The following is a 27,682-nucleotide window of genomic DNA, read 5'->3' as shown; positions in this document are numbered from 1 at the left end:
TTATAAACATCATGAACAATGGCTGAACTGAAATGTAATCACCCAAGTAACCCTTCAGATACAATCTGAAAGACACATTTATAATTACTCTTCTATTGGGGGCCCTGCCTCCTTTTGGTCCCAAGTAATCCTCACCAACTCCCTTAGACAACAGCTAACATGTTAAATGTGTGAAAGGTGGCTTTAAGCACTTGAGCACTTAATTGTGGTACTTTAAGAAGTAGATTTGCTATGAAAAATCTTAGTTAACATTCACTTTTTGGAAGTTACTCTTACCAGGAAAGTTCGTAAAATGAATTCTGATTTTCTAAAATGGCAAGATAATTTGTAAAATCTCGTTATTTTAACACTGCATTGTTAGGTGTGATTTCTGAGATCCCAGTAAAGCAAAGCTGTAATCTCACCAGATACCATTTAACTTAAGATGCATTGTATCAGATCCTATTATATACAGTATATTCAAACTTAATACAGACTCTATAGCCCTGGGAACTGTTAGGTTTCAGGCCTGCAGAATTATATTGTCTGAGCTTGTGGTACAAATCCCAGTACAGTGATTTCAAATCAAATGAGTCTTGGAGTCTGAGTGTTATCATCATGAATGTTTTAGCTCAGTTCACAGGAGGCCACACCCAGAACACCAGGGTCATGGCTGTGATTCCATTTATTTCCTCTAGTCTATGAGTTCAGTCCCCATGCCTCAGTGGAGTCCCTGGGGACAGGTGATCCCACTGGAGCCGGCACCACTCCCAGAAATCCAAGGAGAATGTGAGCTGTAAGGATGAGTAGACTAGTAGTTCTCATGCAGGCCACACATTAGCAACACTTGGGGGAGTTTTTTAAGAAACACCCATGACAGCCGGGCGTGGTAGCTCACACTGTAATCCCAGCACTTTGGGAGGCTGAGGCAGGTGGATCACCTGAGGTCAGGAGTTCAAGACCAGCCTGGCCAACAAGGTGAAACCCTGTCTCTACTAAAAATACAAAAATTAGCCAGGCGTGGTGGTGGACACCTATAATCCCAGCTACACGGGAGACTGAGTCAGGAGAATTGCTTGAACCCAGAAGGTGGAGATTGCAGTGAGCTGAGATCATGCCACTGTACTCCAGCCTGGCTGACAGAGTGAGACTCCATCTCAAAATAAAATAAAAAAAAAGCAAGTCACATGTTACATGGATGACAGCAGGCAAAAGAGAGCTTGTGCACAGAAAGTCCTGTTTTTAAAAACATTAAATTTGTGAGACCTATTTACTATTACAAGAACAGCATGGGAAAGACCCACCCCAATGATTCAGTCATTTTCCACTGGGCCCCTCCCACAATACATGGGGATTATGGGAGCTACAAGATGAGATTTGGGTGGGAACACAGAGCCAAACCGTATCATTCTGCCAGTGGCCCCTTCCAAATCTTCACATTTCAAAACCAGTCATGCCTTCCCAACAGTCCCCCAAAGTCTCTCAGCTCATTTCAGCATTAACCCAAAACCCACAGTCTAAAGTCTCATCCTAGACAAGGCAAGTCCCTTCCACCTATGAGCCTGTAAAATCAAAAGCAAGTTAGTTACATCATAGATACAATGGGGGTACAGACATTGGGTAAATATAGCCATTCCAAATGAGAGAAATTGGCCAAAACAAAGGGACTACAGGGCCCATGCAATTCCGAAATCTAGTGGGGCAGTCAAATCTTAAAGCTCCAAAATGATCTCCTTTGACTCCACGTCTCACATCCAGCTCACACAGATGCAAGAGGTGAGTTTCCACAGTCTTGGGTAGCTCCATCCCTGTGGCTTTGGAGGGTACAGCCACCCTCCTGGCTGCCTTCATGAAGGCCTGGCATTGAGTGTCTGCAGCTTTTCCAGGTGGAGGGTGCAAGTCTACCATTCTGGGGTCTGGAGGACGGTGGCCCTCTTCCCACAGCTTCGCTAGGCGGTGTCCCAGTAGGGACCCTGTGTGGGGCTCCGACCTCACACTTCCCTTCCGCACTGTCCTAGTGGAGGCTCTCCATGAGAGCCTCATCCCTGCAGCAAACTTCTGCGTGGACATCCAGGCACTCCCATACCTCCTCTGAAATCTAGGCTGAGGTTCCAAACCCCAGTTCTTGACTCTGTGCACTGACAGGCTCAACACCACATGGAAGCTGTCAAGGCTTGAGACTTGCACCCTCTAAAGCCATGGCCCAAGCTCTGTGTTGGCTTCTTTCAGCCACAGTTGGAGTGGCTGGAACTCAGGGCACCAAGTTCCTAGGCTGCACACAGCACGAGGACCTTGGGTTCAGCCCGGGAAACCACTTTTACCTCCTAGGACTCCAGGCCTGTGACGGGAAGGGCTGCGGAGACCTCTGATCTGCGCTGGAGATATTTTCCTTGTTGTCTTGGGGATTAACATTCAGCTCCTCATTACTTATGCCAATTTCTGCAGCCAGCTTGGATTTCTCCTCAGGAAATGGATTTTCTTTTCTATTGCATTGTCAGGGTACAAATTTCCAAAGCGTTATGCTCTGCTTACCCTATAAAACTGAATGACTATAACAGCATTCAAGTCATGTCTTCAATGCCTTGCTGCTTGGAAATGGCTTCTGCCAGATACCCTAAGTCACCCCTCTCGAGGTCAGAGTTCCGCAAGTCTCCAGGGCAGGGACAAAATCCTGCCAGTCTGTTGGTTAAAACATAACAGGAGTCACCTTTGCTCCAGTTCCCAACAAGTTCCTCCTCTCCATCTGAGACCACCTCAGCCTGGACCTTATTGTTCACGTTACTGTCAGCATTTTTGTCAAAGCCATTCAACAAGTCTCTAGGAAGTTCCAAACTCTCACATTTTCCTGTCTTCTTCTGAGCCCTCCAAACCGTTCCAACCTCTGCCTGTTACCCAGTTCCAAAGTCGAATCCTCATTTTCAGTTATCTTTTCAGCCGTGCCCCACTCAAAAGAGAAGCAGTTCTACTGAAGGAGCCCAGCCATCTGGGAGCTCCCTTGGCAGACGTCTGCTAGGGCCTCACCCTTCCCTGCCCCTTGAGGTCAGCCCAGAACGTTACTGGGCTCCTTTTCCCACTGCACCTTTGGCGCATTCTCTGGGAGTACACTCCCTCCAGGACACGTTACGACCCTTTTACCAAAGGCTTCCTGGACAACTGATTCCAAATGCCGCCTCTATTCATTTAATGTGCATTATAACTCTTCATTTGTTCCACACAAGTCTGTGTTTATTCCAGACTGCCTTAGGCTATGCTTTGGGGTTTCCGGCGTTGGTGAGGCTTACCTCTTTCTGTAGGAACTGTCTTCTACTTCTTTGGAGACAGAGCAGGCCCTCAATTAATGCCCACTGAATTCAACTGAAAGACCAGCCAGGGGATCAATGTTGAGTTTTAATGTGGATTGTACATTTCTATCATATGACAACACTGTGTTGGTGGGGGCTGGGGCATAGAACAGAGAGGGCAGTTGAGAGTGGGCTGCTTTTATTTTGGCATGCTTGTTTGTGAAGAGACAGACTGTATAAAAAGCATGCATCAGGCTACCAAGGTTGACCGGCATGCTGTGGAAGCTGTGTTTTGAAATAGCCAAGCAAAGAAAATGAATTAAGTGACTATTAAGGATGCTTCTGAGGAGTTCAGCTTCTTACCCCAAGACAGAGATGGATAGAGGTCAGGTACGAAGGCATTTAAGCCAAGAAAAGGAGTGTTTTTCAGCTGAGAGCTGGACAGTTGCCAGCTGTTGATGGATGCCAGTCATTTGTGTTGTTGTTCAGTAAGAATTTCAGTGTGGCAGAGTGGGCTGAGCACTTCCAGTGCCGGCCACTGAGCTGGGTGTTGGCAAAGATGTGAGGAAGAAGCCACCCTGCCCTCACTGGGCTTCTAGACGGAGGTGGTGAGATGGGGTGAAGATGTGTGGGTGGAATGGAAAGAATGAGAAGTAAATGAACACTTTGTAATCTGACCCTTCTCCAGCAACTGTGGAAGCGTTTCAGGGTGGACACCCATGAGGTTTTCCAGGCAAAGGCAGGCAGGTGCAGATGGGCTCTCCTTGAGAAGATGGCAGCACGCTGTGCTTCTGTCTGAATAGGAGCTTGCATCAGAGGCCGACGGTCCCCCCAGACGGCCATGTTCCTTCCTGTCTTTTCATCTGTGTGATTCCTTTCCCAAGACCGGAAGTGAGGATTTCCTCTGGGTCCACACCCCCTAGGCCTCGCCCTGGCTCCCTGCTAAGACCAGCTCAGCTCCCTCCTCACGGAGGTTTCCCCCGAGGCTGGTTTATCCCTGGCCTCTTACCCTCACCAGGCTTTGTGTGTCTTCTGTTCCCTGCCCATGCCCTCTCAGGGCTCCGCACTCCTTTAGGGCGAGGATCTTACCATCTTCATCTGCTGCTTCTCCATTATGGGCATGTGCACCAGCTCAAGGCTTTTTCACTCCTAACTGCTACTTGGCACAAGACTGTGGAGCAAAACGGTTAGATTGGAGGGTACAACTCCGGGCTCACTGTGGCCAAGTTGTCCTGAAATTGCTCTTGGGCTGCACCTCTCCTGAGTCTCTCTGGGCTGTTCTGGGGTGGGGGATGGGGAGCGATGATGGAAAACTGGAGCAGGCCAGCCACTGAGGGGACCCCAGGCCAGTTGAAGCCATCTGCTCCTCATGTTCCCTAGAAAGTCGTAACTTCCTGATTTCAGAGCTACCTCCCCTTGACTGCAGAGGGTTAGCCCTAGGCCATGACTCTGTAATTTCAGCTCCAGAGACACATCTAACAGCCGATGTGACAATGGAGAGCCTCGTGTGTAAACACTGAACATGCGTGTGGGCGCACATCTTCCTCACTCAGATCTGAAATGATAGCCAGAGGGGTGTGAGGTGAATGAAACCATTTGCCCTACAGGGAGGCCCCTCCGAGATGCCTGCTGAGCACAGACAGAGACACTTGGTGCCCTTGGGGGCAGCGGATACCAACAGGGAGGGGCCCGTGCATTATTTTCCACCTCTTGTCCTCTCTCAGAGTGCTGAGCAGATCACTGCACTGTGCAGGAGTTTTAAGGACACTCAGGCCAACGGCATGGAGGGACCACGGGACAGTCAGGATCCTCCTCCGAGGCCTCTGGCCCGCCACCTCTCTGATGCAGACCGTCTCCGCAAAGTCATCCAAGAGCTCGTGGACACAGAGAAGTCCTATGTGAAGGTGAGGAGAGCTGGGCATTCGTGCATTCACGCCTCTTTGCTGACGGCGAGTGATGTCCTGGCAGAGGTCCCCAGATCACCCCTGCCTGCGACACCTGCCACTCCCCAGGTGGACGCCTGCTCCTTGAATCAGTGAATTGCTGCGAGGAAGGGAGGGGAGGAGTGAGAGGGTGGAAGAGCTGAGGAGACTCAGAAAACTAGATCCTTGGCTTTTTTTGTTACCAAGGTAGCTTTCGCTATGGAAACAGATGTTCTGGTTTGTCATTTGCAATCTGTGGGAGGGGAGTCTGTACTGGTTTAGTAAAAGGGGAGACAGATCATTTTAGGTGATGAGGAACTTGGGAACAATCTGTACACATGTGATGGCTGATCCAGGCCCCCACAGTCCCGGCAGTGGCCCGGGCCAGCCCTGCCTGCTGGTGGCCATTGTGTAGCACGGAGCCCCGATGTTGGGGAGTGGTCAGCACATGGAAATATCCTTGAACCATTGTGAAGGGGCAGTGGCCAGTATCTCGAGTACCCGAAGAATTTATCCATCTCGTAAGCCCCCAGTCAGTGGTTTGAGAAAGATTTTATAAAGAATACAGGAGCCCGGGGAGCAGAGTTCTTTTGCTGTCAAGTGTTTCCTGGAGCTTTGGGACCATCTGAAGCTTGCTTCATTTGTCAGTTACTGAAGCAGTGTGGCCCGGCGCGGAGAGCGAAGTTGTCCAGGCCAGGCTTTGCCTCCATCTGGCTGCAAGGCCTTGGATGGCCCCCTGAACTCCCTCATCTGGGGTCTGAGACAGTTGGTCCCTGCTCTTCTCTACATGCCTTCCAGCTCTGATTTGCTGAGTCCACGAATGAAGGCTTGGCACACATGTGCAGCTATTACCTTCTTTCTCCGCAAGACAGATCTGAGCTTCCCCTTTGGTTAATGTCACTGTTTTACCTGGACTTTACGAAAGGCTTTATTTACAGGTAGACCAGGAGAGCTTCCCAAAGCCCCTTCTTTTGGTCTCAAAGGGGAAAAAGAAAAGTTAAAGAGACGACAATTTTGTGTTGCTTTCCATTATGCCTTGTCCCGCATCCAGGATGTGGAGATGAAGTCAACAGCCAGGCTGTCCAGACTCGATTTCTGAATAATCCGTCTCCATAGTCAGCTTTTCCCAAGTCACTGTGGGGAGCTGTAGATGTTTTGGAAGCTTCGGAGCCCTTCTGACATCTTGAGAATAGTCCTGGAGCTCTTGCTCCAGAGTCAAGGGCAGAGCTGAGAGGAGAATGGATATCCCTTTTGTTAATGGTGTCATTGGAGTTTACTATTAGGCCACACTGTGCTGGGAGGGTCATGTCAGTGACAGGCTGGCAGAGTACTCAGGTGGTGTCGTGGGTGACGTAGACAAGGAGCGACTCTTCCTTCTCTCTGCAAGAAACCTGCACTTTGTTTTCTTAGGGCCCCCCAGGTCGCAGCACTTTGCCCCCCACAGCTCCAAGCGGACCAGCCTTGCGGCGCAGTGAGTCCGCCCGGGCAGCACTAGCCCTTGAGGAATGACTGCCAGCCCCAGCACTCACAAAATCACCCGTGCTTGGTGCCGCTTGTGATTCACACACACATCGTTTTTTCATTTCTTTTTTGTTGCTGATGTTTAACACAGAATCTTGTCGTTTTTAACCTGGATCCCTGCATGCTCCTTGAAATTTTTGGCATCTGTGTGTTCCCTGAGATGATGAGTCTGTAACTTCTGTCATCTCCCTTCTCTATGGTCCAGTGTGGAATATGGTGGGGGAAGGCCAGGGAGGTGTTTATTGTGAAACAGCATCGCTCTCCGAACTAGTGCCAGAAAGTTCTGGGGGTGTTTTGGTCTTTATAAAGCTCTCTGGGTCTTAGCTTCCTGTCTTGGGAAGTGAGGGAGTTGTTATAGCTGATTTTGCAGTCAACTGCCTCTAGTATTTTAGGACTCAGGATTCTTCAGAATAAAAGAGAAATCTTTTCTATCATGAAATTATATCCTGGTTTTGACTTCAAATTATTATTATTTTGGAGATGGAGTCTCACTCTCTTGCCCGGGCTGGAGTGCAGTGGCATGATCTTCGCTCACTGCAACCTCTGCCTCCTGAGTTCAAGTGATAGTTCTGCTTCAGCCTCCCGAGTAGCTGGAACTACCGGTGTGTGCCACCATGCCCGGCTAATTTTTTTAAGTAGCGACAGGGTTTCACCAGGTTGGACAGGTTGGTCTCAAACTCCTGACCTCAGGTAATCCACCTACCTCGGCCTCCCAGAGTGGTGGGATTACAAGAATGAGCCACCGTGCCCGGTTTTGGCTTAAAATTATTAAACAAAACCTTTTGCTCATGGGCTTTGTGACTGCAGTCTACTCCCACTATACTGTCCTGCTGGAGCCTCATTTTTAAGAGACCCAAATATGGCTTTGAGTTTAGCCATTATAGCTGAAGCTCTGTGGAAATGTTGTATTGCCTTTGAATATGTGAGTCTGAAATTCTGTGAATCTGTCAACCCCAAAGTTGAAGGGCTCCCCATACCTTGACCCTCCCAGCTCCATGCTGGACCTCTCACTGTGCTCCTTGAGGCAGAAGAAGCCAGGAGCTGGGCTGCACCTGACACCAGTGCCACACAGACTGCCTTCCTCTGCAGGGAAGTGAGTGCGCCTGCTGCAGTGGCCCGAGGAAAGGGTGTTTCTGTCACCAAGACACTTACCTAAGCAGAGGCAATGATCGAGCTAGAAAGGTGTGGAATCCAGCTGTTGCCTGTATTGTGGTATTAACATCTTTGAATTAGATGAGCAATAATCACCACGTTTAGGGTCCAGAATTTCAACAAAGGCTAGGTGTGGTGGCTCACACCTGTAATCTTAGCACTTTGGGAGGCCAAGGCAGGAGGATCACCTGAGGTCAGGAGTTTGAGACCAGCCTGGCCAACCTGGTGAAACCCTGCCCCTACTAAAAATACAAAAATTAGCTAAGCATGGCAGAGTACACCTGTAGTCTCAGCGACTTGGGAGGCTGAGGCAGGAGAATCGCTTGAACCCAGGAGGCAAAGGTTGTGGTGAACCAAGATTGCTCAGCTGCACTCCAGCCTGGGTGACAGAGCAAGACTGTCTCAAAAAAAAAAAAAAAAAAAAAGAATTTCAACAAGATACAAACTTTATTATCCTGATGGGAGCCTTGGGAGCTGCTGCCAGTTTGCTGCTACCTGAATTTCATGGGTATTCTGGAGACTAGAGTGTTGAAGACACTTTCGTCTGTTTTCTTTCAGGATCTGAGCTGCCTCTTTGAATTATACTTGGAGCCACTTCAGAATGAGACCTTTCTTACCCAAGATGAGGTAAATAATAATGACCTTCCTTCTATGCAGTGACCCACAGGTTAGCCTCTGTTTGCCTTTAGCAGAACTCCTATGAGATTATCTCTATTGATCCCAAAAGAACATCCGAAGACTTAAGGGTCTTCTGAGAGTCCCAGCCATAGCCTCCTCCCAAGACACTGCTGTGGTCTCGGCTGCCTGACAGTGGCAGAGGGTTTACACAGGCAGAGGGATGGCTATGCTCTTTTTGAGGCAGAAGAGAGTGTGATCAGAAATTACTTTTCAGTACATACCTTTGTAATGTTAAACCACATAATAGTTCTTTTTTACTGACTTCCATTTTTTTTGAATTCTGAGAATTTTGTATCCACTTAAAAAGTGACTGTAGAAATGGAGAATTATAGGGGATGGAGCTGTGAAACTTTCTATGTATAAACCATATCCCATAATGAATGGGTTGTCTTCTTAAAGGATATACTTTCTGTCTGCTTTTCCGTGAAAAAGAACTTCCTTGCCATTTATCTGTGGGCCCAAGAGTTAATGTGGTATCCCGAACTCCATGGCTAATCCGCTCTTCAAATCCTGGTCTTCACTTAGATGGAGTCACTTTTTGGAAGTTTGCCAGAGATGCTTGAGTTTCAGAAGGTGTTTCTGGAGACCCTGGAGGATGGGATTTCAGCATCATCTGACTTTAACATCCTGGAAACCCCCTCACAGTTTAGAGTGAGTATCTCAGATTTAGGCTTAAAGTAAAAATAAGTGGATATGGTGTACAGTTCTCCCATGAGAAAGCATTTGTTCAGGATGTTCCAGATGCTTTCCTTGCACCGTTTTCCTTGGCAGGCGGTAAAGGCTGTGTTTTTTTTTCCTGGCGCACGTGCTTCTGGCGGTCAGAAGTCCAGCAGCACCGCCCACCTGGTTGTTGACCACACACATGCCCTTTTCTCAGCTGCTCTGAAGGATATCCAGGGTGGTTGCTTCTGAAACCAGAGCACTTACCCTATGTCCAATCCTTCTTCTCTGTGGTCATGTGAATCTGGGATCAAGAGTAGAAGTTTTTAATTGCTGGGCTCAACCCCTCTCTTCTATGAAGAACTGGTGCTCCAAAGAATCTGTGTAAGCCACAGTGATGGGCAGGAAGCCCCTCCAAGGAAGAGAGGGCAGAAGGCAGTCGCCTAGGGACTTGGAACCATACAGACAGCATCATTCTACCCAAGCAGTGTGGAGTCAGCTTTATTAATGAACTCCTCAGATGGTTTACATCCCACCTTGTCAGCTGTATTTTTATAGAACTTTGTTTCTTGTCCTTGGATTGCACAGTCAGCAGACTCTGCTGCTGGAAACTTTTCAGTCAAGATAGAGACCTGCCAGTTAGCGCCTGGGCTGTTCCCCGCTTCCTGTGTGGATGGAGCAGGACTGACCTCCCCTAAGGCATTAGTGCCAGAGTCTGACAGAAGCCAGGGGGCCATCAAATGCCATAAGCCAGCACACGTTGATTAAACCATGTCTGATTTGACTTTCCCCTCTGCCCTTCTAGAAATTACTGTTTTCCCTTGGAGGCTCTTTCCTTTATTATGCGGACCACTTTAAACTGTACAGTGGATTCTGTGCTAACCATATCAAAGTACAGAAGGTTCTGGAGCGAGGTAAGTTCCTTATGCCTTTTACAGCTGTGCTTTTTGTATTTTTAACTGTTAGTAAAAGGTAGCTCCATATTTAACAAGTAGAGGGTAAGTGCAATTTTGATGTATTAAGGTCTATTCTTGACCTTGACAGTGGCAAATATTAAAGGGGAAGGTTTCTGTTTATGTCAGTTTATTGGTAGCTGTGAACAAGTGTGCCTAAGAGCAGAGATGTTGCTTTGCCATGTGTCACTTTGCTGTCAGTTACATCTGGATTCTTTTCTTGCCAAATTCCTTTCTCTTAAAAACTTCCAACCCAAACCCTAGATAATAGAATTTTTTTTTTTTTTTTTTTTTTTTTAAACTTGTTAACCATTTTTATTTTTGAGACGGAGTTTTGCTCATTACCCAGGCTGGAGCGCAGTGGTGCGATCTCGGCTCACTGCAACCTCTGCCTCCTGGGTTCAAGTGATTCTCCTGCCTCAGCCTCCCGAGTAGCCAGGATTACAGGCACCCGCCACCACACCCAGCTAATTTTTGTATTTTTGGTAGAGATGAGGTTTCACTATGTTGGCCAGGCTGGTCTGGTACTCCTGACCTCAGGTGATCCACCCACCTTGGCCTCCCAAAGTGCTGGGATTACAGGCATGAGCCACTGTGCCCAGCCCCTTGTTATCCTTCTTAAGCCTGTACACTTAAGGGCTATCTGAGCCACACAACCTGCCACCAAACTACCACCAAATGCACAAGACGCATGTCAGCTGAATGTAGTCTCTCTGGTGCAACCAGAAAAAGCTGACATTTCTCAAGTTTGCTCTTCCGTGTTTCTCTATGTGCGGTCCTGGAGGGCACCTGGAGATTTATCCTGACACCCTTAGTGTTCATTCATGTCCATGGATGCAGCTCTGCTACTGGATTTTAATCCCGAACCTCATAGTATCCCAGAAGAAAAGCCCCATTTTTAAAAAGTGCAGTCTTAGAATGCTTCAAGGGAGCAAGACCCAGGCAGAATCCATCTTCTCTAGTTGCTTTAGACAGATGCTGGAACTCTGTTGGCATTTCCTCCCACAAACACCCTCTTTTAAATTTTATTTATTTTTAAAAAAATGTTTGTAGAGATGGGTCTCACTGTGTTGCTCAGACTGGTCTTGAACTCCTGGCCTCAAACGATCCTCCTATCTAGGTCTCCCAAAGTGTTGGGATGACAGGCATGAGCCACCATGCTGGGCTCATAAGCACCTTCACATTGGCAGTTTGTAGTACAGTCAAAGTATTACCAATGTACTTGACAATACATATTGACAGTCAGTGCAGTACAATGAACACATACCAGTGGCTTGCTCAGTTCCTCTTTTGTCATAAAGAAGGGTCATCTCACCACCTACTTGGCCTGGTAATCACATTCAAAGTGGTATTGCATCTCCAAGAATGTTGTAGATTTTGATCTTGTAACGAAACCAAAATAAGGGTGTGTCTTCCTTCAGAGCAGCTGCATTCCAAGCAACTGGTCATCCAGTGCCAACTAGTGGAATCAAAGTAGTGCTAGTGTATCTGCCGGCACTCAAACTAAATGCACCTGGATTCCTATGCACACCCTTAATGGTACCCAGACACTGAACAGGGGCAGTTTACACTGCCAGAGAGGGTCCTACTGCCATGCCTAGTGGAAGGGAGCTATGGCTCTGGGTGTGAGAAGGGAGAATCTATTCGGAGCTGTGGAATGAAGGCTGTAGGCTGCAGTGCCTGCCATCTTACTTTACAGGAGAAAAGATACTGCTTTTCAAATAGCCCGTAAGTGTACAGAGTAAGCAACAACTAGTGGGAGGCCAGTGGGAAAAACACTGATTTATTTTTCTTTGTGAATTTTTTGTGGGTGGTGTAGGGTCTGGATAACATTGCTTAATGGCATTTTTGATGTTGTTTGAGATGGAGTCTCGCTTTGTCACCCAGACTGGAGTGCAGTGGCGTGATCTTGGCTCACTGAAACCTCCACCTCCTGGGTTCAAGTGATTCTCCTGCCTCAGCCTCCCGAGTAGTTGGGATTACAGGTGCCCACCACCACACCCAGCTAATTTTTGTATTTTTAGTAGAGACAGGGTTTCACCATGTTGGCCATGCTGGTCTTGAACTCCTGACCTCAGGTGATCCGCCCACGTTGGCCTCCCAAAGTGCTGGGATTACAGGCGTGAGCCATTGCGCCCACACTTCATGGCTTTTAATCAATTGTTTGAAACTCACTTTTTAAGCTACTTATAACAGTATTTCTCATGGGTATGCATGAAATGTGTCTTGAAAGTCAGACATTCCTGCATTTTGAGTCGGTGTTCCTCTTTGGCGTGCAGCTGCATTCCATCCTCGGAAGCTCCCAGCACTCCAGGGCTTTGTCAGGCTGTGATGCAGAATCCCACGCTGACAGCTGGGTGCCTGACCCGCTGATGTGTTCGGGTTTTTATTAAAGAATGGCATTAGGAGGACTATAGAAATGGATGATCTATAAATGTTAAAAGAGAAATGAAGAATTTAATTCACCCCACTGTGCTCTTCTAAGGTCTTTTATCCATCTGCTTGCAGCTAAAACTGACAAAGCCTTCAAGGCTTTTCTGGATGCCCGGAACCCCACCAAGCAGCATTCCTCCACGCTGGAGTCCTACCTCATCAAGCCAGTTCAGAGAGTGCTCAAGTACCCGCTGCTGCTCAAGGAGCTGGTGTCCCTGACGGACCAGGAGAGTGAAGAGCACTACCACCTGACGGGTAAGGTGGCCACACCTCCGGGCGAGGGCCTGCAAAGGGCGGCGAGGGGCTGCCAGCCGTGCCCTGGGCTTACCAGCTCACTTCTTCCCCACCTAGTAGCACGTCCTGCATCACTTTTCAGTTCTGCGATGGTTAATCTCAGGTTGACTGTGAATATGTGAACAGAGCTAGGTATATGGTCGCTCCTTTAGAGCCTACAAAATACTTTGGTAAAAATGATCTCATCCGGGTAGCCCCATACTTCTCCTGTACAGAGACGGTTCCGTCTTCACTTTTAAAAGTAAATTACCTCAGGTCATGTGGCTGTGAAGCAGGGCTGCTGGAACTGAAAATCAGACCTGTTTTCCTATCACTTGGTGAAGTTTTGTGGTGTTTACCGGCAGAGCTGCTGGTCGGATTTGTTGGGTGAGGCTCCACCTTGTGGAGATATCTGAGCAGAGCGCGGCTCCGAAATCAAACTCAATGATGGGTTACGCTTTCAAGTCGCCGCTGCTGTGTTATTGCTTGAACCTCTGAAATGACTGGCCTGCCTGAGACACAATTTGTCAAAAACATAAAGCCTTGCAGTCCGATGGTAAACGGAGGATCCTTATAGAGGGCTTTATTTGGATTGGAGATAGTGACTTGTTCATATATTGAAATTAGGAGGTCCAGTTAAACCATAGGTGACAATTTCTGGGGAGAGAAAGAGACTTGTTAACATGTTAGTATTACTGAATAATAAATACTGAGAAGAGTATAAACTGGCTCTTTTTCATGACAAGCATACTTTGGTATCAAAATCAACAAGGGGAAAGCATTTTTACATGACAGTCAAATTCTATAAGTAAATAATACAAATTACATTCAGCATTCATATTGTATAAAACTTCATTTTGCATTAAGATGATCTTCAGAAGGGTTTGATTTAAAAACTTCCTTTCAGGCCAGGTGCAGTGGCTCACGCCTGTAATCCTAGCACTTTAGGAGGCCGAGGTGGGTGATCACCTGAGGTCGGGAGTTCGAGACCAGCCTGACCAACATGGAGAAACCTCATGCCTACTGAAAATATAAAATCAGCCAGGCATGGTGCTACATGCCAGTATTCCCAGCTACTTGGGAGGCTGAAGCAGGAGAATCGCTTGAACCCGGGAGGTGGGAGATTGTGGTGAGCAGAGATTGTACCATTGCACTCCAGCCTGGACAAGAGTGAAACTCTGTCTCATAAAACAAAACAAAACAAAAACTTCCTTCCAAACTTCCCTCCAGATAGAATTAAAATACTGAATTGGGAGAAAAAATGTTTGAAGAATATTGAATTTGGAAGTGACCTAAAATTCTGCTTTTATAATTTCTCCCTCATATTCCCTCATGGAAAGTTATGAACATATACCACATATAAATGCAAACAAGTGTTCTGTCAGTCAGTCATGTGCAGGGGTATTTTTACGTTCTATTTAAACCTAGATCCCGGTTCCCAGACGGGGAAGCCAAACTTGAGAGCTGGCACCCTAAGCCCAGTCAGTCCTGGGTTTGAAGCCTGGCCTAATTCTTGCGTTTTCCTCTCTGGAACTCTGGCAGAATATCCTGCACTCACTTTTCTCATCTGTAAAATGGGATTGATTCATCTTTTTAAATTTTGAGACAGAGTCTTGCCCTGTCACCAGGCTGAAGTGAGATGGAGCGATCTCAGATCACTGCAACCTCCACCTCCTGGGTGCTAGTGATTCTCCTGTCTCAGCCTCCTGAGTAGCTGGGACTACAGGAGTGTGCCACCACACCCAGCTAATGTTTACATTTTTAGTAGAGATGGAGTTTCACCATGTTGGTCAGGATGTTCTCGATCTCTTGACCTCGTGATCCACCTGCCTTGGCTTCCCAAAGTGCTGGGATTACAAGTATGAGCCAGTGCGCCCGGCCTGATTAGTCTTTGAGTTATCGTGGAGACTAAATGAGATGATTCATATAAATCACCTGCCATGAACCTTGCCAAGTAGAAAGGGCTCCATAAATGTTAGTTGTTATTAGTGAAACTTTTCACTGATACTCTTGCCTCATTTCAAAGAGAATTTGAGGTAGGAGGTAATTTTGCTATTCTTCATTCTAATGGCTGGACTATAGTGTGACTTAATCTGAATGCAATGCTCCTGCTAGTAGGTACTGGTCTGGGATCCTGACTTGAGTCTTGACTCCTTTCATTATTACTGTTGGATCTAAAACAAATTAACAGTTATAAAAAGGATTTCATATCTTGCAGAAGCACTAAAGGCAATGGAGAAAGTAGCGAGCCACATCAACGAGATGCAGAAGATCTATGAGGATTATGGAACCGTGTTTGACCAGCTAGTAGCCGAGCAGAGCGGGACAGAGAAGGAGGTCCGTGAGACGCCTGCACTCTGGGAGTCTAATGCAAATGGCTGCGGGGTCTGTGGTGACCTTCCAGATAGGCTGTCCTCTTAGGATTTTCCTCGGGGAGATAATCCCTAAGATTTTCTTGATAACAATGTGTCTAATGAACTATACAATTTACATACAGACATATCATAAAATTCATTACACTGGTTTAAAATATGACTTTATGTCACATTAAAATTGGCTGGAATATCTGTGGAGAGTGAACTGGCAGAGGGCAGGGTGGAGAAAGGAAGTGGGAACTGGAATGTAGAGTCTGGGGCTTTTCCTTTATTTTGCCTTAAAAAAAAAAAAATCAAATATTGTTGGTTACCTGCTAGTCCAAGCAGGATTTGACATTTTCTGTATTTTTCCTTTTTACCTGATTGCTTAGTTTAGAATATTGTGCTTCTAAAGCATGCATGCAGGAAGTGGCATAGTTTAGGAAGAAAATGGCAGGAACGGGAAAGAGCTGATCAGTCTTTCACTCTGGCCAGTTTCAATGCTGGTGCTCTTTTATCAGCAGCCCGAATGGAGCTCAGAGGTGGTGTATGTACTAGATCCCAGGGGAAAGCTTTCAAAGGCACTCTGGAAGAACCACAGACACCGGTAGAGTTAATCTTATGGAAATCAAGTTGATCACAAAGCATGTTTGACCTACATATGTGTGCACTGGAGCAAAATGCCTTCGCCTTTATGTTATTTATCACTTTGGTGCTTGGCTCATGTTTTCAAAACCCCCACTACTATTTAAGGCCCCATGTTTACAGGGATCATAAAAATTAAACAGCTGTGCTTGCATTTTTGCAATGACTGTGTGTACATCACTATCTAACATGAGATGGTCTAGCCTGGGATTTCCACGTCTTCCTTACCTCCTGTTTTTACAATCTAGGTAACAGAACTTTCAATGGGAGAGCTTCTGATGCACTCCACGGTTTCCTGGTTGAATCCATTTCTGTCTCTAGGAAAAGCCAGAAAGGACCTTGAACTCACATTATTTGGTTAGTATTCCATTTAGAAGACTGAAGACTGAAAAGAGGCTGGGTGTAATGAAGAATTTCACAAGCCGCACCAGTCCGGCTCACTCTCAAGTTCCAGGAGTCAGAGAATTGCTCTAATGGTTGGGGATTTAACAGGGGCAGCCTCCAACTATTTAAAACTGGCATTGCTCAGCGTCCTCATCTTGTTCTCCCTTACAGGAACAGATTCCTGAGGCTATTTTGAAATCTGCTATCTATTTTTTTTTTTGAGATGGGGTTTCGCTCTTGTTGCCCAGGCTGGAGTGCAATGGTATGATCTCTGTTCATTGGAACCTGCACCTCCTGGGTTCAAGCAATTCTCCTGCCTAAGCCTCCCAGGCAGCTGGGATTATAGGCACCTGCCACTATGCCCAGCTATAATTTTTGTATTTTTAGTACAGAAGGGGATTCACCATGTTGATCAGGCTGGTCTTAAACTCCTGACCTCAGTGATCCACCTGTCTCGGCCTCCCAAAGTGCTGGAATTACATGCATGAGCCACTGTGTCCAGCCAGAAATCTGCTATCTTAATATCTGTTGCATTTCAAGATGTTTTAATTCTGAGACCTGGGAGAGCAAGTGACAGTGTATTGTCACTGAGATAAACACAATACCCTTAGCCTTCAATAAAACAAAGAGTTTAAAACTAAGATCTCCTTCCAATAGTAGCTTTCAAATAAACAGGCACTTCTGCATAGTTCAAGTATGAGTAAATGGGACGTACCATTTAGTCACTCATGTTGGCAGAGTAAAGTCTTAGAGACGCATACATTTGAAGAGCGTTATTCTGTTAAGACATTCAGCTCTAGTTTAACCTTGGAGGAGTTTGCATAAAATACTTTCTCTTTTCCTTTCTTTAGTTTTTAAGAGAGCCGTCATATTGGTTTATAAAGAAAACTGCAAACTGAAGAAGAAATTGGTAAGGCAAAAATTCATTTTAATTTAAGCTCCCTTTTCATGGCTGTATCTTCCTATTAACGTTGAACTGAAAAGCCCACTGAGCACCACGGCTGCACTGACTGATACTGCTTACTCCGGGTAACCCACCCCACCACATACTGAGGGTGGTTCTGAGTCTCCCTGTGAAAGATGTCTGTTTTTAAAGATGTATGGCTGGGCATGGTGGCTCATGCCTGTAACCCCATCACTTTGGGAGGCTGAGGCTTGTGCCCAGGAGTTGCTGAGTCCAAGGCTGGCGGATCACGAGGTCAAGAGATTGAGACCAGCCTGGCCAACATGGTGAAACCCTGCCTCCACATAACATACAAAAAGTAGCTGGGTGTGGTAGCACGTGCCTGTAGTTCCAGCTACTTGGGAGGCTGAGGCAGGAGGATCGATTGAGCACAGGAGGTGGAAGCTGCAGTGAGCCTTGTTCATGCCACTGCATTCCAGCCTGTGCGACAGTGTGAGACCCTGTCAATAAATAAGTAAACAAATACTCATGCGGAGGCCTACATAGAACATCAGCTTCTATAACCCTGAAAATGGCCCATGTTTGTTCCATACACATAGTCTGAAAGTGGTTTATTTTCAAATGCCTTTTACCTTGACTCAAAAAACGAAAACAAGGTTAGCTGTGGATACCATACACCATCGGTTTACCATTTAGAGGTCCTGTGAGGGCAGGAAGCCTTGGCTGCTGTTCTTGCTTTGAGTCCTGTAACTGCTTCTGAACCACAACTCGGCCTCCCCGCCTTCCCCCACATGTGAGGTCTTTGAGAATTGGGTGCATAGCTGATTGACTTGTATGCCCTGAACACTCACATGGCTGCTTGGAGACTTGCCCGCAGGGAGAACACAGCCTCATCTTCCCCACGTACACGTCCTGCCCCAGTGAGAGCTTCCTTAACACTTTTCTTGGTGGGCCTTCCCATTACAGCCCTCGAATTCCCGGCCTGCGCACAGTTCTGCCGACTTGGATCCATTTAAATTCCGCTGGTTGATCCCCATCTCCGCACTTCAAGTCAGACTGGGGAATCCAGCAGGTAAATGTTTCATGCAATCCGATGCCAGAAAAAGCATTTTAGTAGACTTAACTGCGGAATGAGAAATAAGAAGGGCCCTTGGGGATCATTTCTGGGGCCTTTTATTTTATAGACATGGAAAATTAGGACAAGAGAGGTTGTTCTGATGTTCCTTTGCAGACTTCTGGGAGAAACGAAATGCTGGTGGATAGATTTTTCTTTGCCAAATGCCTGTCTCTATTGTTGCCTTATTTTCCCTAACAATAGTTTTCAACATTTTTCTTTCTGCCTAATACCCTTGATACCCCAGAAATTTGTGAAAACATAAATTTGTGGATCTTTGTTTTTCTAACACATTTGAAAATTCCTTAAGGTTAGGTAGTGATATAAAAAGAAAAACAATCTTCGACTCTGGAAAATGTACAGAGATCTTTCAAGAGTAACCCTGTTTTGGTGACAGGCCTCTGGTGACAGAAAAGGCCAGCAGGCCGAGTCATGCAGTGACCTGATGGGCTTCTGTTCAGCTTTTAGAAGTGCTTCTGTTTTCTAGAACAGACCTCATTGGGGGCTGGCCTCCTTTACACCTCAGGTACGCCAGCTCCTTTTCCTTCCACGGAGAGGAACTACAAAGGAGGGTTGAAGACTGGGATCCACCAAATCTCTTCCCCAGAGAGGTGTTCCAGAGGTAGGGAGAAGGCAGTTCAGATGGAGGAAAGTCTGCAGCAGGAAATGTGAAAAGTAACCAAAGGCACAGCTTGTAACTGTGAAAATCATACATAGAACGAGCCACAGAAGAAAATGAGCCAGGACTGGGAAGATTAGACTTTGTTAAGTCATGAGATTTAAACTTTACAAGTATTCTTAACCACAGCATTTTGGGCAAAGTTGTAGACTCTTGTTCCATTTCCTTTTACACAGGGACAGAAAATAATTCCATATGGGAACTGATTCATACGAAGTCAGAAATAGAAGGACGGCCAGAAACCATCTTTCAGTTGTGTTGCAGGTATTACTGACTCCTGAAGATTAAAACCAACAGAAATAACATAGAATTATGTCTCTTAAAGAAGGGAGTTCATTTTTAGTGCCCTCCTGAATTTTGATGACATATTGATGACATCCAGGTCACACTCCCTGCCCTCTAAAAAAGGCAACCAAGGCTTCTAGTAGAAGGAGAATACGCTGATTAAATAAATATCAAAATCTTAAGAGTGATCAATTCTCACCTCCTTTTGTACGGGAGGCCACATGGCACAGCTGTTGGGTGGCTGGCGGCCCGGCCCAGCAGGTGCAAGGCACAGGAACACAGGCGGAAGTGGAATGGGAGCACGATGAGCACTCTGGACCAGGCGTCCCCAAACTTTTTACACAGGGGGCCAGTTCACTGTCCCTCAGACCGTTGGAGGGCCGCCACATACTGTGCTCCTCTCACTGACCACCAATGAAAGAGGTGCCCCTTTCTCAAGTGCGGTGGGGGGCCGGATAAATGGCCTCAGGGGGCTGGACGCGGCCCGCGGGCTGTAGTTTGGGGATGCCTGCTCTGGACACTTATGATGTTTTCTCTCCCCCTTACCCAGCGACAGTGAAAGCAAAACCAACATTGTTAAGGTGATTCGTTCTATTCTGAGGGAAAACTTCAGGCGTCACATAAAGTGTGAATTACCACTGGAGAAAACATTTAAGGATCGTCTGGTACCTCTTAAGAACCGAGTTCCTGTTTCAGCAAAATTAGGTGAGAATTTTGCTAGCCTTGTGTTTATTCAAGAAAACATGAGCTTCTAACAAAGGATATATTCTCTCATAATACAGTTATCACTTTATGTCATCGGGGTACCTTTATCTCCTTTTAAGAGACTTAAACATGTCTTTTGCTCCAAGACATTCTTTTGTAAAACACAGCCACCCCCAACCCCAAATCCCTTCTCTTCCTACCAGCTGACATAGTCCAAATGTATGATCTTATTTCTTCCAATAAGATGTGCATGAGTCTAGGGGCTTTGTTTTCCTCACTGCTGTATTCCCAGTGCTCAGAGCAGTCCCAGGCATCCTGAAGGTCGGTGCTGAATGAAGATCAAGAAACCTTACACGGATGGTCTCCACCTTCTAATGGTTCAACCTATAATTATTCGACTTTACCATGGTGTGAAAGTGACACACCTTCAGTAGAAACCATACTTTCATTACCCAGACAACCATTCTGTTTTTTTCTTCTAGTGCAGCATTCACAACACTTAATTATAAAACAGGCCTTGTGCTAGGTGACTCTGCCCAACCATAGGCTAACGTAAGTGTTCGGAGCACCTGCCTGAAGGCAGGCTAGATGCCTGACCATGAGGATCAGTAGTATATTAAATGCATTCTCGACTTTCAGTATTATCAACTTAACAATGGGTTGATTGGGACGTAATGCCATCTAAGTTAAGGGGCATCTTATATTCATTATTAATGGATAAGGCACCAAGTAAACATTCCAAATCATGTTGTTCTGCTTGCTTCTAAAATTTCAGCTTAAGTTTTCAGAACCTTATTTCTACATTAACTATTTTGTTATTATCTTTGTTGTTATTAGTCTTAGAAAATGTGAAACTTCTCTTTTTCTTTTTAAATCACAGCGTGACCTCTTCAGATTTGCCACATATTTACTATTTTCTCCACTGTCGAAGTAAACTGGCCATCAAAATAATATGCTGTTATTTGTAGAAACACCCAAACTGAGAACTCCTATCCTTCTTTCAATCCAAGAGACACACACACACACACACCCCTACCCACCCCTGTAACATCAAATTTCAGAGGGCTGGTTTGAAATTCCAAGAGAGACAGTTCTCATGAGAGACAAACAGCATTTTCTAGGCTGGGCATGGTGGCTCATGCCTGTAATCGCAGCACTTTGGGAGGCCAAGGCAGGTGGATCCCTTGAGCTCTTGATAACAGGAGTTTGAGACCAACCTGGGCAACATGGCAAAACCCCATCTCTACAAAAAAAGTATAAAAATTAGCCAGGTGTGGTCATGTGTATCTGTAGTCCCAGCTACTCGGGAGGCTGGGGTGGGAGGATCACTTGAGTCCAGGAGGCAAAAGTTGCAGTGAGCACAGATCACACCATTGCACTCCGCCCAGGCTGTTTTTAGTAGCTGCATTTTTGCCTAAATACCAGGATAGTTGCTAACTGAAGTCATATCATAAAATAAAATCTTAATTAAGATGTTAAATGTTGGCTGGGCGCAGTGGCTCACACCTATAATCCCACCACTTTGGGAGGCTGAGACGGGTTAGGAGATTGAGACCATCCTGGTCAACATGGTGAAACCATGTCTCTACTAAAATACAAAAAATTAGCCGGGCATGGTGGTACATGCCTGTAGTCCCAGCTATTTGGGAGGCTGAGGCAGAGGAAATGCTTGAACCCAGCAGGTGGCGAAAGCAGTGAGCCGAGATCACCTAACTGCACTCCAGCCTGGCAACAGAGTGAGACTCTGTCTCAAAAACAAACAAATAAAAAAAGATGTTAAATCTTACACAAACTTTGAGGCAAACATTACACATTGTGTAACCTGTTTCTGTATCACAGTGAAATGTGTTTTTCTCACTGCAGCTTCATCCAGGTCTTTAAAAGTCCTGAAGAATTCCTCCAGCAGTGAGTGGACAGGTGAGACTGGCAAGGGAACCTTGCTAGACTCAGATGAGGGCAGCTTGAGCAGCGGCACCCAGAGCAGCGGCTGCCCCACAGCCGAGGGCAGACAGGACTCCAAGAGCACCTCTCCTGGGAAATACCCACATCCCGGCTTGGCAGATTTTGCAGACAATCTCATCAAAGAGAGTGACATCCTGAGCGATGAAGATGATGACTACCATCAGACTCTGAAGCGGGGCAGCCCTACTAAAGACATCGAAATTCAGTTCCAGAGACTGAGAATTTCTGAGGACCCGGACGTTCACCCTGAGGCTGATCACCAGCAGCCCAGCTTGGAGTCGGGCGAGGGCCAGAAAGGAGGAGAGCAGCCCAAACTGGTCCGGGGGCACTTCTGCCCCATCAAACGAAAAGCCAACAGCACCAAGAGGAACAGAGGGACTTTGCTCAAGGCACAGATACGTCACCAGTCCCTTGACAGTCAATCTGAAAATGCCACCATCGATCTAAATTCTGTTCTAGAGAGAGAATTCAGTGTCCAGAGTTTGACATCTGTTGTCAGTGAGGAGTGTTTTTATGAAACAGAGAGCCATGGAAAATCATAGTATGATTCAATCCAGATATGAGTTAAATTCCTCATTTTACTTTTAAACTGGTGGTAAAGTGGAAATTGCAACAACAACAACAGCAACAACAACAACAACAAAAACTATTAATTACTGGGTTTTGTGCAGTATACATTTTCCCACAAAATAGTTGTAAAGATTTAAGTTATTTTAATTTATTGTGGATCAGAAACCAAGATGAAACTGGTCAGAATATGTAAATTACTTAGTTTATATCCCTTTTGAGCAGGTATCAAATGATTTAGAATCCTTAACATTGCATTCTATTTTAAGTTATGTGGAAAAAGTAAGGTTGGGGAAGTTGTGATTAATAGCTTTTAAAGGGTCATTTTTTTTTTTTAAATCCTCTGGGCATTTTCTTTCAGCTGTTAGTTTTTGCTTTATTTAAAGCATATTTAAGTTATTTTAATGTGGTTTAGGGGCAAAATGTGCAGATACTTCATTTTCATGAGATTATAATAGACGTTGTTTATACTAAACATGTCATATCTATGCAGTATATATTAAAAGAAAGCTTGTACTGTACCTTATTTGATGATATTTATTTTCTCTGCCAAGCTGTATAGTAAAAGGAAAATAAGTCACCTCTGGTCACTGGCATTTTTATTGTCATTCTGTAAAGACAAAACAGTACCCACATAAGAAGCTCCACGTAGTGAAAATCAACATCCTGTAGGCTGCTCCCCTCCAGGCAGCGGCTAGAGTCTGTGACTCTCCCCGTCATCTTCTTTTTCTTTCTTTTCGCTTTTTCTTTGCTTGAGTTCTTCTCTGAAATTATACGCAAAGAGGTGTGGGTCTTCATCACACATTCTTCTGTATACATCACAGAGGCTCTTAAACTGTGGGATGGAGAGCTGGCGGGGCCGAAGAGTAGGGTCCACGTCTGCCAGCTCTAACAGCCTGCCCGTGCTTTCCAAGCGCTGTGCTTCGGGGAATAACATTCTGAGGGGAAGAGAGAAAAATAAGAATTTCACTTAATTCTGCAAATCATGACACTTTTTAACCCTCATTGGAAAACAGCACAGTCAGGTAACAGGCAGGGCCGCCTCTGAGGCAGCTCTAACCCCATGCGCAAGGCATCTGCTCCATGGGAAAATATTCTCCAGAGCTCAATCAGTACATGTATTTTTAAGGTAAGTAAGTTTAACGTAACATCTGCAATATAAGTTTGATTTGCCTCATGTTTTGATGTGAAAGTTGTATTACTTCTTGTGTGACAAATCTCTAGTTTTGAGTCTCTAGAATCTGAATTTATCAGCCTTTGGAACTCTTCATGCTAAAAAAGTTACTTGTTTTGCTAAAATTCTGAAAACAGCTTATATGAAAATATAATTATTCCACTTATTTTTCAAGCATCTTTGAGTATATATTTACATTTCATCTATGCAAATTGAACCATTGTTCTAAAATGACTAGCAGAACTGCTTGAAATGCTGCCGACTGAGGCCTGGATTGCATTTTCTTTCTTTCAAGTCTCGGTTCTTACAGAGCTCATCCCACAGGGCTTGGACAGTGTCCTGGCCAGGGGAGACTGCATGTTTTTAACAGGCTGATGGTCCTCTCAACAATGAATTGCATGTCCTCCACACTTTCAGGGTGAGGTGACAGATCTCTCAGGTCAGTTTCACGGCAAAGAGGGCCTGATAACAGTCTCTAACACCTGAAGAACATCAACAGGTCTGTTGCCCCAGACAGCACAGTATCTGGCCCATGTCTGTCCTGAGGACTATGTATCTGAAATGAATGGGGCCCTTCACTTAGCTGGGGTGTTGCCTTGGAAACACTAGTGCCAGCTCGAGGCTCAGACCAATTCCAGGATTTTCAAAAGTACATAAAAGGACATAGTTCTCGTGCTTCCCCTCACCCATGAATCAGAACTATTGGGTACAGCTGTGAGGGTTCTGCTCTGCATGTGAGCCGAAATCCAGCTTCTGTTTCACTCGCCAGCAGTGCACCGCAGCTGGGGGCTGCAGCCAGAGAGGTGTCTTTGTGCTAATTAGCACCAAAATGGCTGGCCAGTCACCAGCTCTGCACCTTAAGTCTCTGACAGAGAAGTAGGAACTATCCGATAAGGTGGGAATCCTGGCTTAATTAGAGGCAACAAGTGGCAGGCTGAGGCTCTAACCTCTGCCATCTGGCATCCTCAGGAACAGGCTTTGTGGACTGCAGTGCTCTTAGGAGCTGATGCCCAGCTGGCCCCTGAAATAATCTGCTGTCATTTCATGTGCTAAAGGGACACTCTGGACCCTGTGAAGGAGAGAATTAAAATGAAGCCACGTGAAGAGGTTTTAGAAAATGAGAAATATGTGGCTCTTAGGCTGAGCCCCTTTGAAGAGCTGAATATGGATACACTATCATAGATGGAAATCTTTTACAAATACAGTTTCCTGCCTCCTTAAGCAGATTATCACTGGGCCTAACTAAACAGCTTCTTGGCTCTTCCTGGATCTGCACAACGGCTGTGGTCCTTCAGAGCCCATCGAGGTGGGTGACCTTTAGACCACTGTGCTCCGTCGGGTTTCCCCAGTGGCTCCTGTGAGCCTCTCGGGAGCAGCAGCTTTCTGTTAGATGGAGACATGCTTGCGTGAGGACTTTGTGATATGATTTTGGCTGTTCAGAAGTTGTATGTGCTTCCTAGTTCTCAAGTGTATCTTAAAGAAGAGATGGGGCAACTTGGTAGAAAGCAAGCATTTTAAGACCCATTATGATCTGTCCGAATCCTCACTGGGAAACCACGAGCTCCCCTGTCCAGAGCCAACGTGAGCTGTGCAGTCACCAGTTCCAAGACGTGCTTAGGGTAAAGCCACCCTGTGAGAGCCACCTGAGGTCTAGCAAGTCTTTGCTCTCTCCTCTGGCAGTGAAGTCTTGCCCGTCATAGGACTGAACTAAGTGTAATACTCATAGGGAGCTTTAAGAATTGAGCAAAGTTCTTGCTCTTAAAAAGTACCTGAGGATTTTATAAAGACTGTGACTGAAGAGAAGAAAAGGCATTCTTACCCGAGCCCTCGATGGCAGTATTTCCTTCGGAACTGAAATACATTCTGGACAACTTTTTCCACCAGCTTGAACGGCTGCTCTATCTTGGGGTGTATCAAGGGAGTGAAGTGCACCACACCCACGTCTACCTGTGTTGTAAGCAAACATATTACTATTTTGTGGCATGATATGTGGCACAGCATGATCAATCAACTCATCCTGGTAAAACAGGAGCTGTGGATACACTGTTTTCATAAACAGACCTTTCCATGTGCTTCAGTTTCATCTCTAGGCATGGAAGATGGTGCATTCTGGATTTGCAAATGACACAGAGACATCAGTTGGCTGCACCTGTTCTGTAATGACATCCACCAGACCTGTGCTTGAAGGTCACTTAATTTTAAAATGCAGTCTTACAATGGCTTCAAAGTCAATCCAAAGCAGGAAAGTCAGTCGGCAGATAATAGGTGGCAGTAGGCTATTTTAGTTAGCTTTTGAATGAGTAACTAAGCTGCAACAGCAGCTTCAAGACACAGAGAGATGGCAGACAGGCCCCCAGGGACCACTCAGCGCTACACTTCCTGGATAGAGACCACTTATTTTCAGTAGACACTGATTAATCAGCTGGACTGAATTCATGAGTGCAGTCTGAAAAGCCATATAACTTTCTGGTAGCAACTTTAAATACCCCAAAAGGCACAGGCAGGATTGAAATTGAAAATGGAAACCACCCAAAAATGTCACTGTTTGATAGTGTTTAAGCTACTGCCAGCTGTGGAGATTCTTTAATTGTCAAAAGATAAAACTTTTCAGGCATATCTGATATGAGATTTATACCCTAACTTCTTCCAAAAATGGACTCATGGTGATTCACAAGGACACATTCAAATCCCAAAGGAAAAACACTTAAAAGACGGAGAGAAACAGAGTCAAAACGGTACACGCACAAAAATGCTGATGAGACCACGGTCTAGGAAATGGGAAGTCTTGTCATAATTGACAAAAGCCTCAGTCTCCAGGAATTGTTAAACTTGTTAATGAGGATCTCATACAGACTCAACAAAGGCAAAGAAAGTACAGCAATTTAGGAGGTGTGGACCGCACAACTGCTTTGCAAAAGGAACTCTACTGTTTAAATCTCATAGAGGTTGTCATTTTCTCTTAAGAGGACTTGCTTCTAAAGATCTTGCGGTTGGCCAGGCGCACTGGCTCACACCGTAATCCTAGCACTTTGGGAGGCCAGGGTGGGTAGACTGCCTGAGCTCAGGAGTTCGAGACCAGCCTGGGCAACATGGCAAAACCTCATCTTATTAATATATTTAAAAAAATAAATAAATAAAAGACCCTTGTGGCCACATAATTCCTTCAAAAGATGAAGATGGGAGAGTGGATTTTCTGGTTGTCTTTCTTTTAGGGCAGAAGGAAAACAACTGCATATGATGTGAGACTTTATGGACAAGAAGATGAAAATAAAAGCTGTGCTCAGCCTCAGGCAGCCTGACGCACTGTGGTAGGAGCCTGTGGTGCCTGACCTGTGTCATCAAGGCCCAGACCCCACAGACCTTGTACCTCTCTATTTAAATGATCAATGAGCCTGTCTCCAAAGGTTTCAGGTCAGCTACAGCTGCGCATACTAGATCGAACGGGAAACAGGCTTTGGTGGTAAGGGGCGGTGTGGGTTGGCACATGCTGAGAATGTGCCAAGCAGCCTTTCCACACTCCAAATGCCTGCCCCCCACATCCATCAGCCTTCAGACTGATGTGAAGATCCTATGATGGAACAGTAGTTATGAACAGTGACTTAAATAAGATGTCAAACACTCTTAATAAGTTTTATAAAGTTTTCAAATTGTGTGCTATATGTTGTATCTGTTTCCTCAAGTTTAGTAACAGCTATTTCCTTCTACAGGACTTTCTGAGAACTTAACAAAACACACCATGGACAGTGTCCAGTTTGGAGAGATCAGAGGGACTGAAGACGATGAGGGAGGGTGAAGTGGACGCAGGGTTTAGGTGGGGCGGGAGGACTGCTGCAGGGAGAGAAGAAAGGTGGTTTCAGTTCAGGGCAGTTCTGGGGAAGGAAAAAGAACTGATTTATGAATGGTGGAGCGGAGGCAGCGGCCCAAGACACACTCCAGTGACTTCAGACGTCAGGTTCCTTTCCACCAAGGCTGAACTAGCCCGCCTACCTTGCCTCCTCCTGATTTGCACAGAGAAGTGGCCCCAACTGTCAGGCAGGTGTCTGACCACTCTCTAGAC

At 45.8% G+C, this 27,682-nt stretch overlaps 2 protein-coding genes across 9 annotated transcripts in view; one reads left to right on the top strand and one right to left on the bottom strand.

The window, feature by feature from the left end:
* Positions 1-22,972, top strand: part of TIAM2 (TIAM Rac1 associated GEF 2) — a 268,861-nt gene extending 245,889 nt beyond the window's left edge. For all 8 annotated transcript variants that reach the window (XM_074397228.1, XM_074397223.1, XM_074397222.1 and 5 more), the window contains 12 exons: positions 4,985-5,164; positions 8,414-8,482; positions 9,059-9,184; positions 9,999-10,107; positions 12,655-12,834; positions 15,071-15,189; positions 16,100-16,208; positions 17,087-17,145; positions 18,106-18,211; positions 19,109-19,196; positions 19,768-19,922; positions 21,786-22,972. In XM_074397228.1, coding sequence (XP_074253329.1) covers positions 4,985-5,164; positions 8,414-8,482; positions 9,059-9,184; positions 9,999-10,107; positions 12,655-12,834; positions 15,071-15,189; positions 16,100-16,208; positions 17,087-17,145; positions 18,106-18,211; positions 19,109-19,196; positions 19,768-19,922; positions 21,786-22,426 — 1,941 coding nt within the window. In that variant the 3' untranslated portion in view covers positions 22,427-22,972. The remainder of the gene's footprint in view (positions 1-4,984; positions 5,165-8,413; positions 8,483-9,058; positions 9,185-9,998; positions 10,108-12,654; positions 12,835-15,070; positions 15,190-16,099; positions 16,209-17,086; positions 17,146-18,105; positions 18,212-19,108; positions 19,197-19,767; positions 19,923-21,785) is intronic.
* Positions 22,973-23,033: 61 nt separating this feature from the next.
* Positions 23,034-27,682, bottom strand: part of TFB1M (transcription factor B1, mitochondrial) — a 58,923-nt gene continuing 54,274 nt past the window's right edge. Inside the window, exons 6-7 of the mRNA XM_003933753.4 lie at positions 25,445-25,572; positions 23,034-23,389 (exon numbers count right to left, since the gene is read on the bottom strand). Coding sequence (XP_003933802.2) covers positions 23,146-23,389; positions 25,445-25,572 — 372 coding nt within the window. The 3' untranslated portion in view covers positions 23,034-23,145. The remainder of the gene's footprint in view (positions 23,390-25,444; positions 25,573-27,682) is intronic.

This window comes from Saimiri boliviensis, chromosome 4 (assembly GCF_048565385.1).
Source record: "Saimiri boliviensis isolate mSaiBol1 chromosome 4, mSaiBol1.pri, whole genome shotgun sequence".
In the NCBI taxonomy this organism is placed as follows: Eukaryota; Metazoa; Chordata; class Mammalia; order Primates; family Cebidae; genus Saimiri; species Saimiri boliviensis.
The sequence above is the reverse complement of the archived record's forward strand: the minus strand, read 5'-3'. Positions and strand labels throughout refer to the sequence as shown.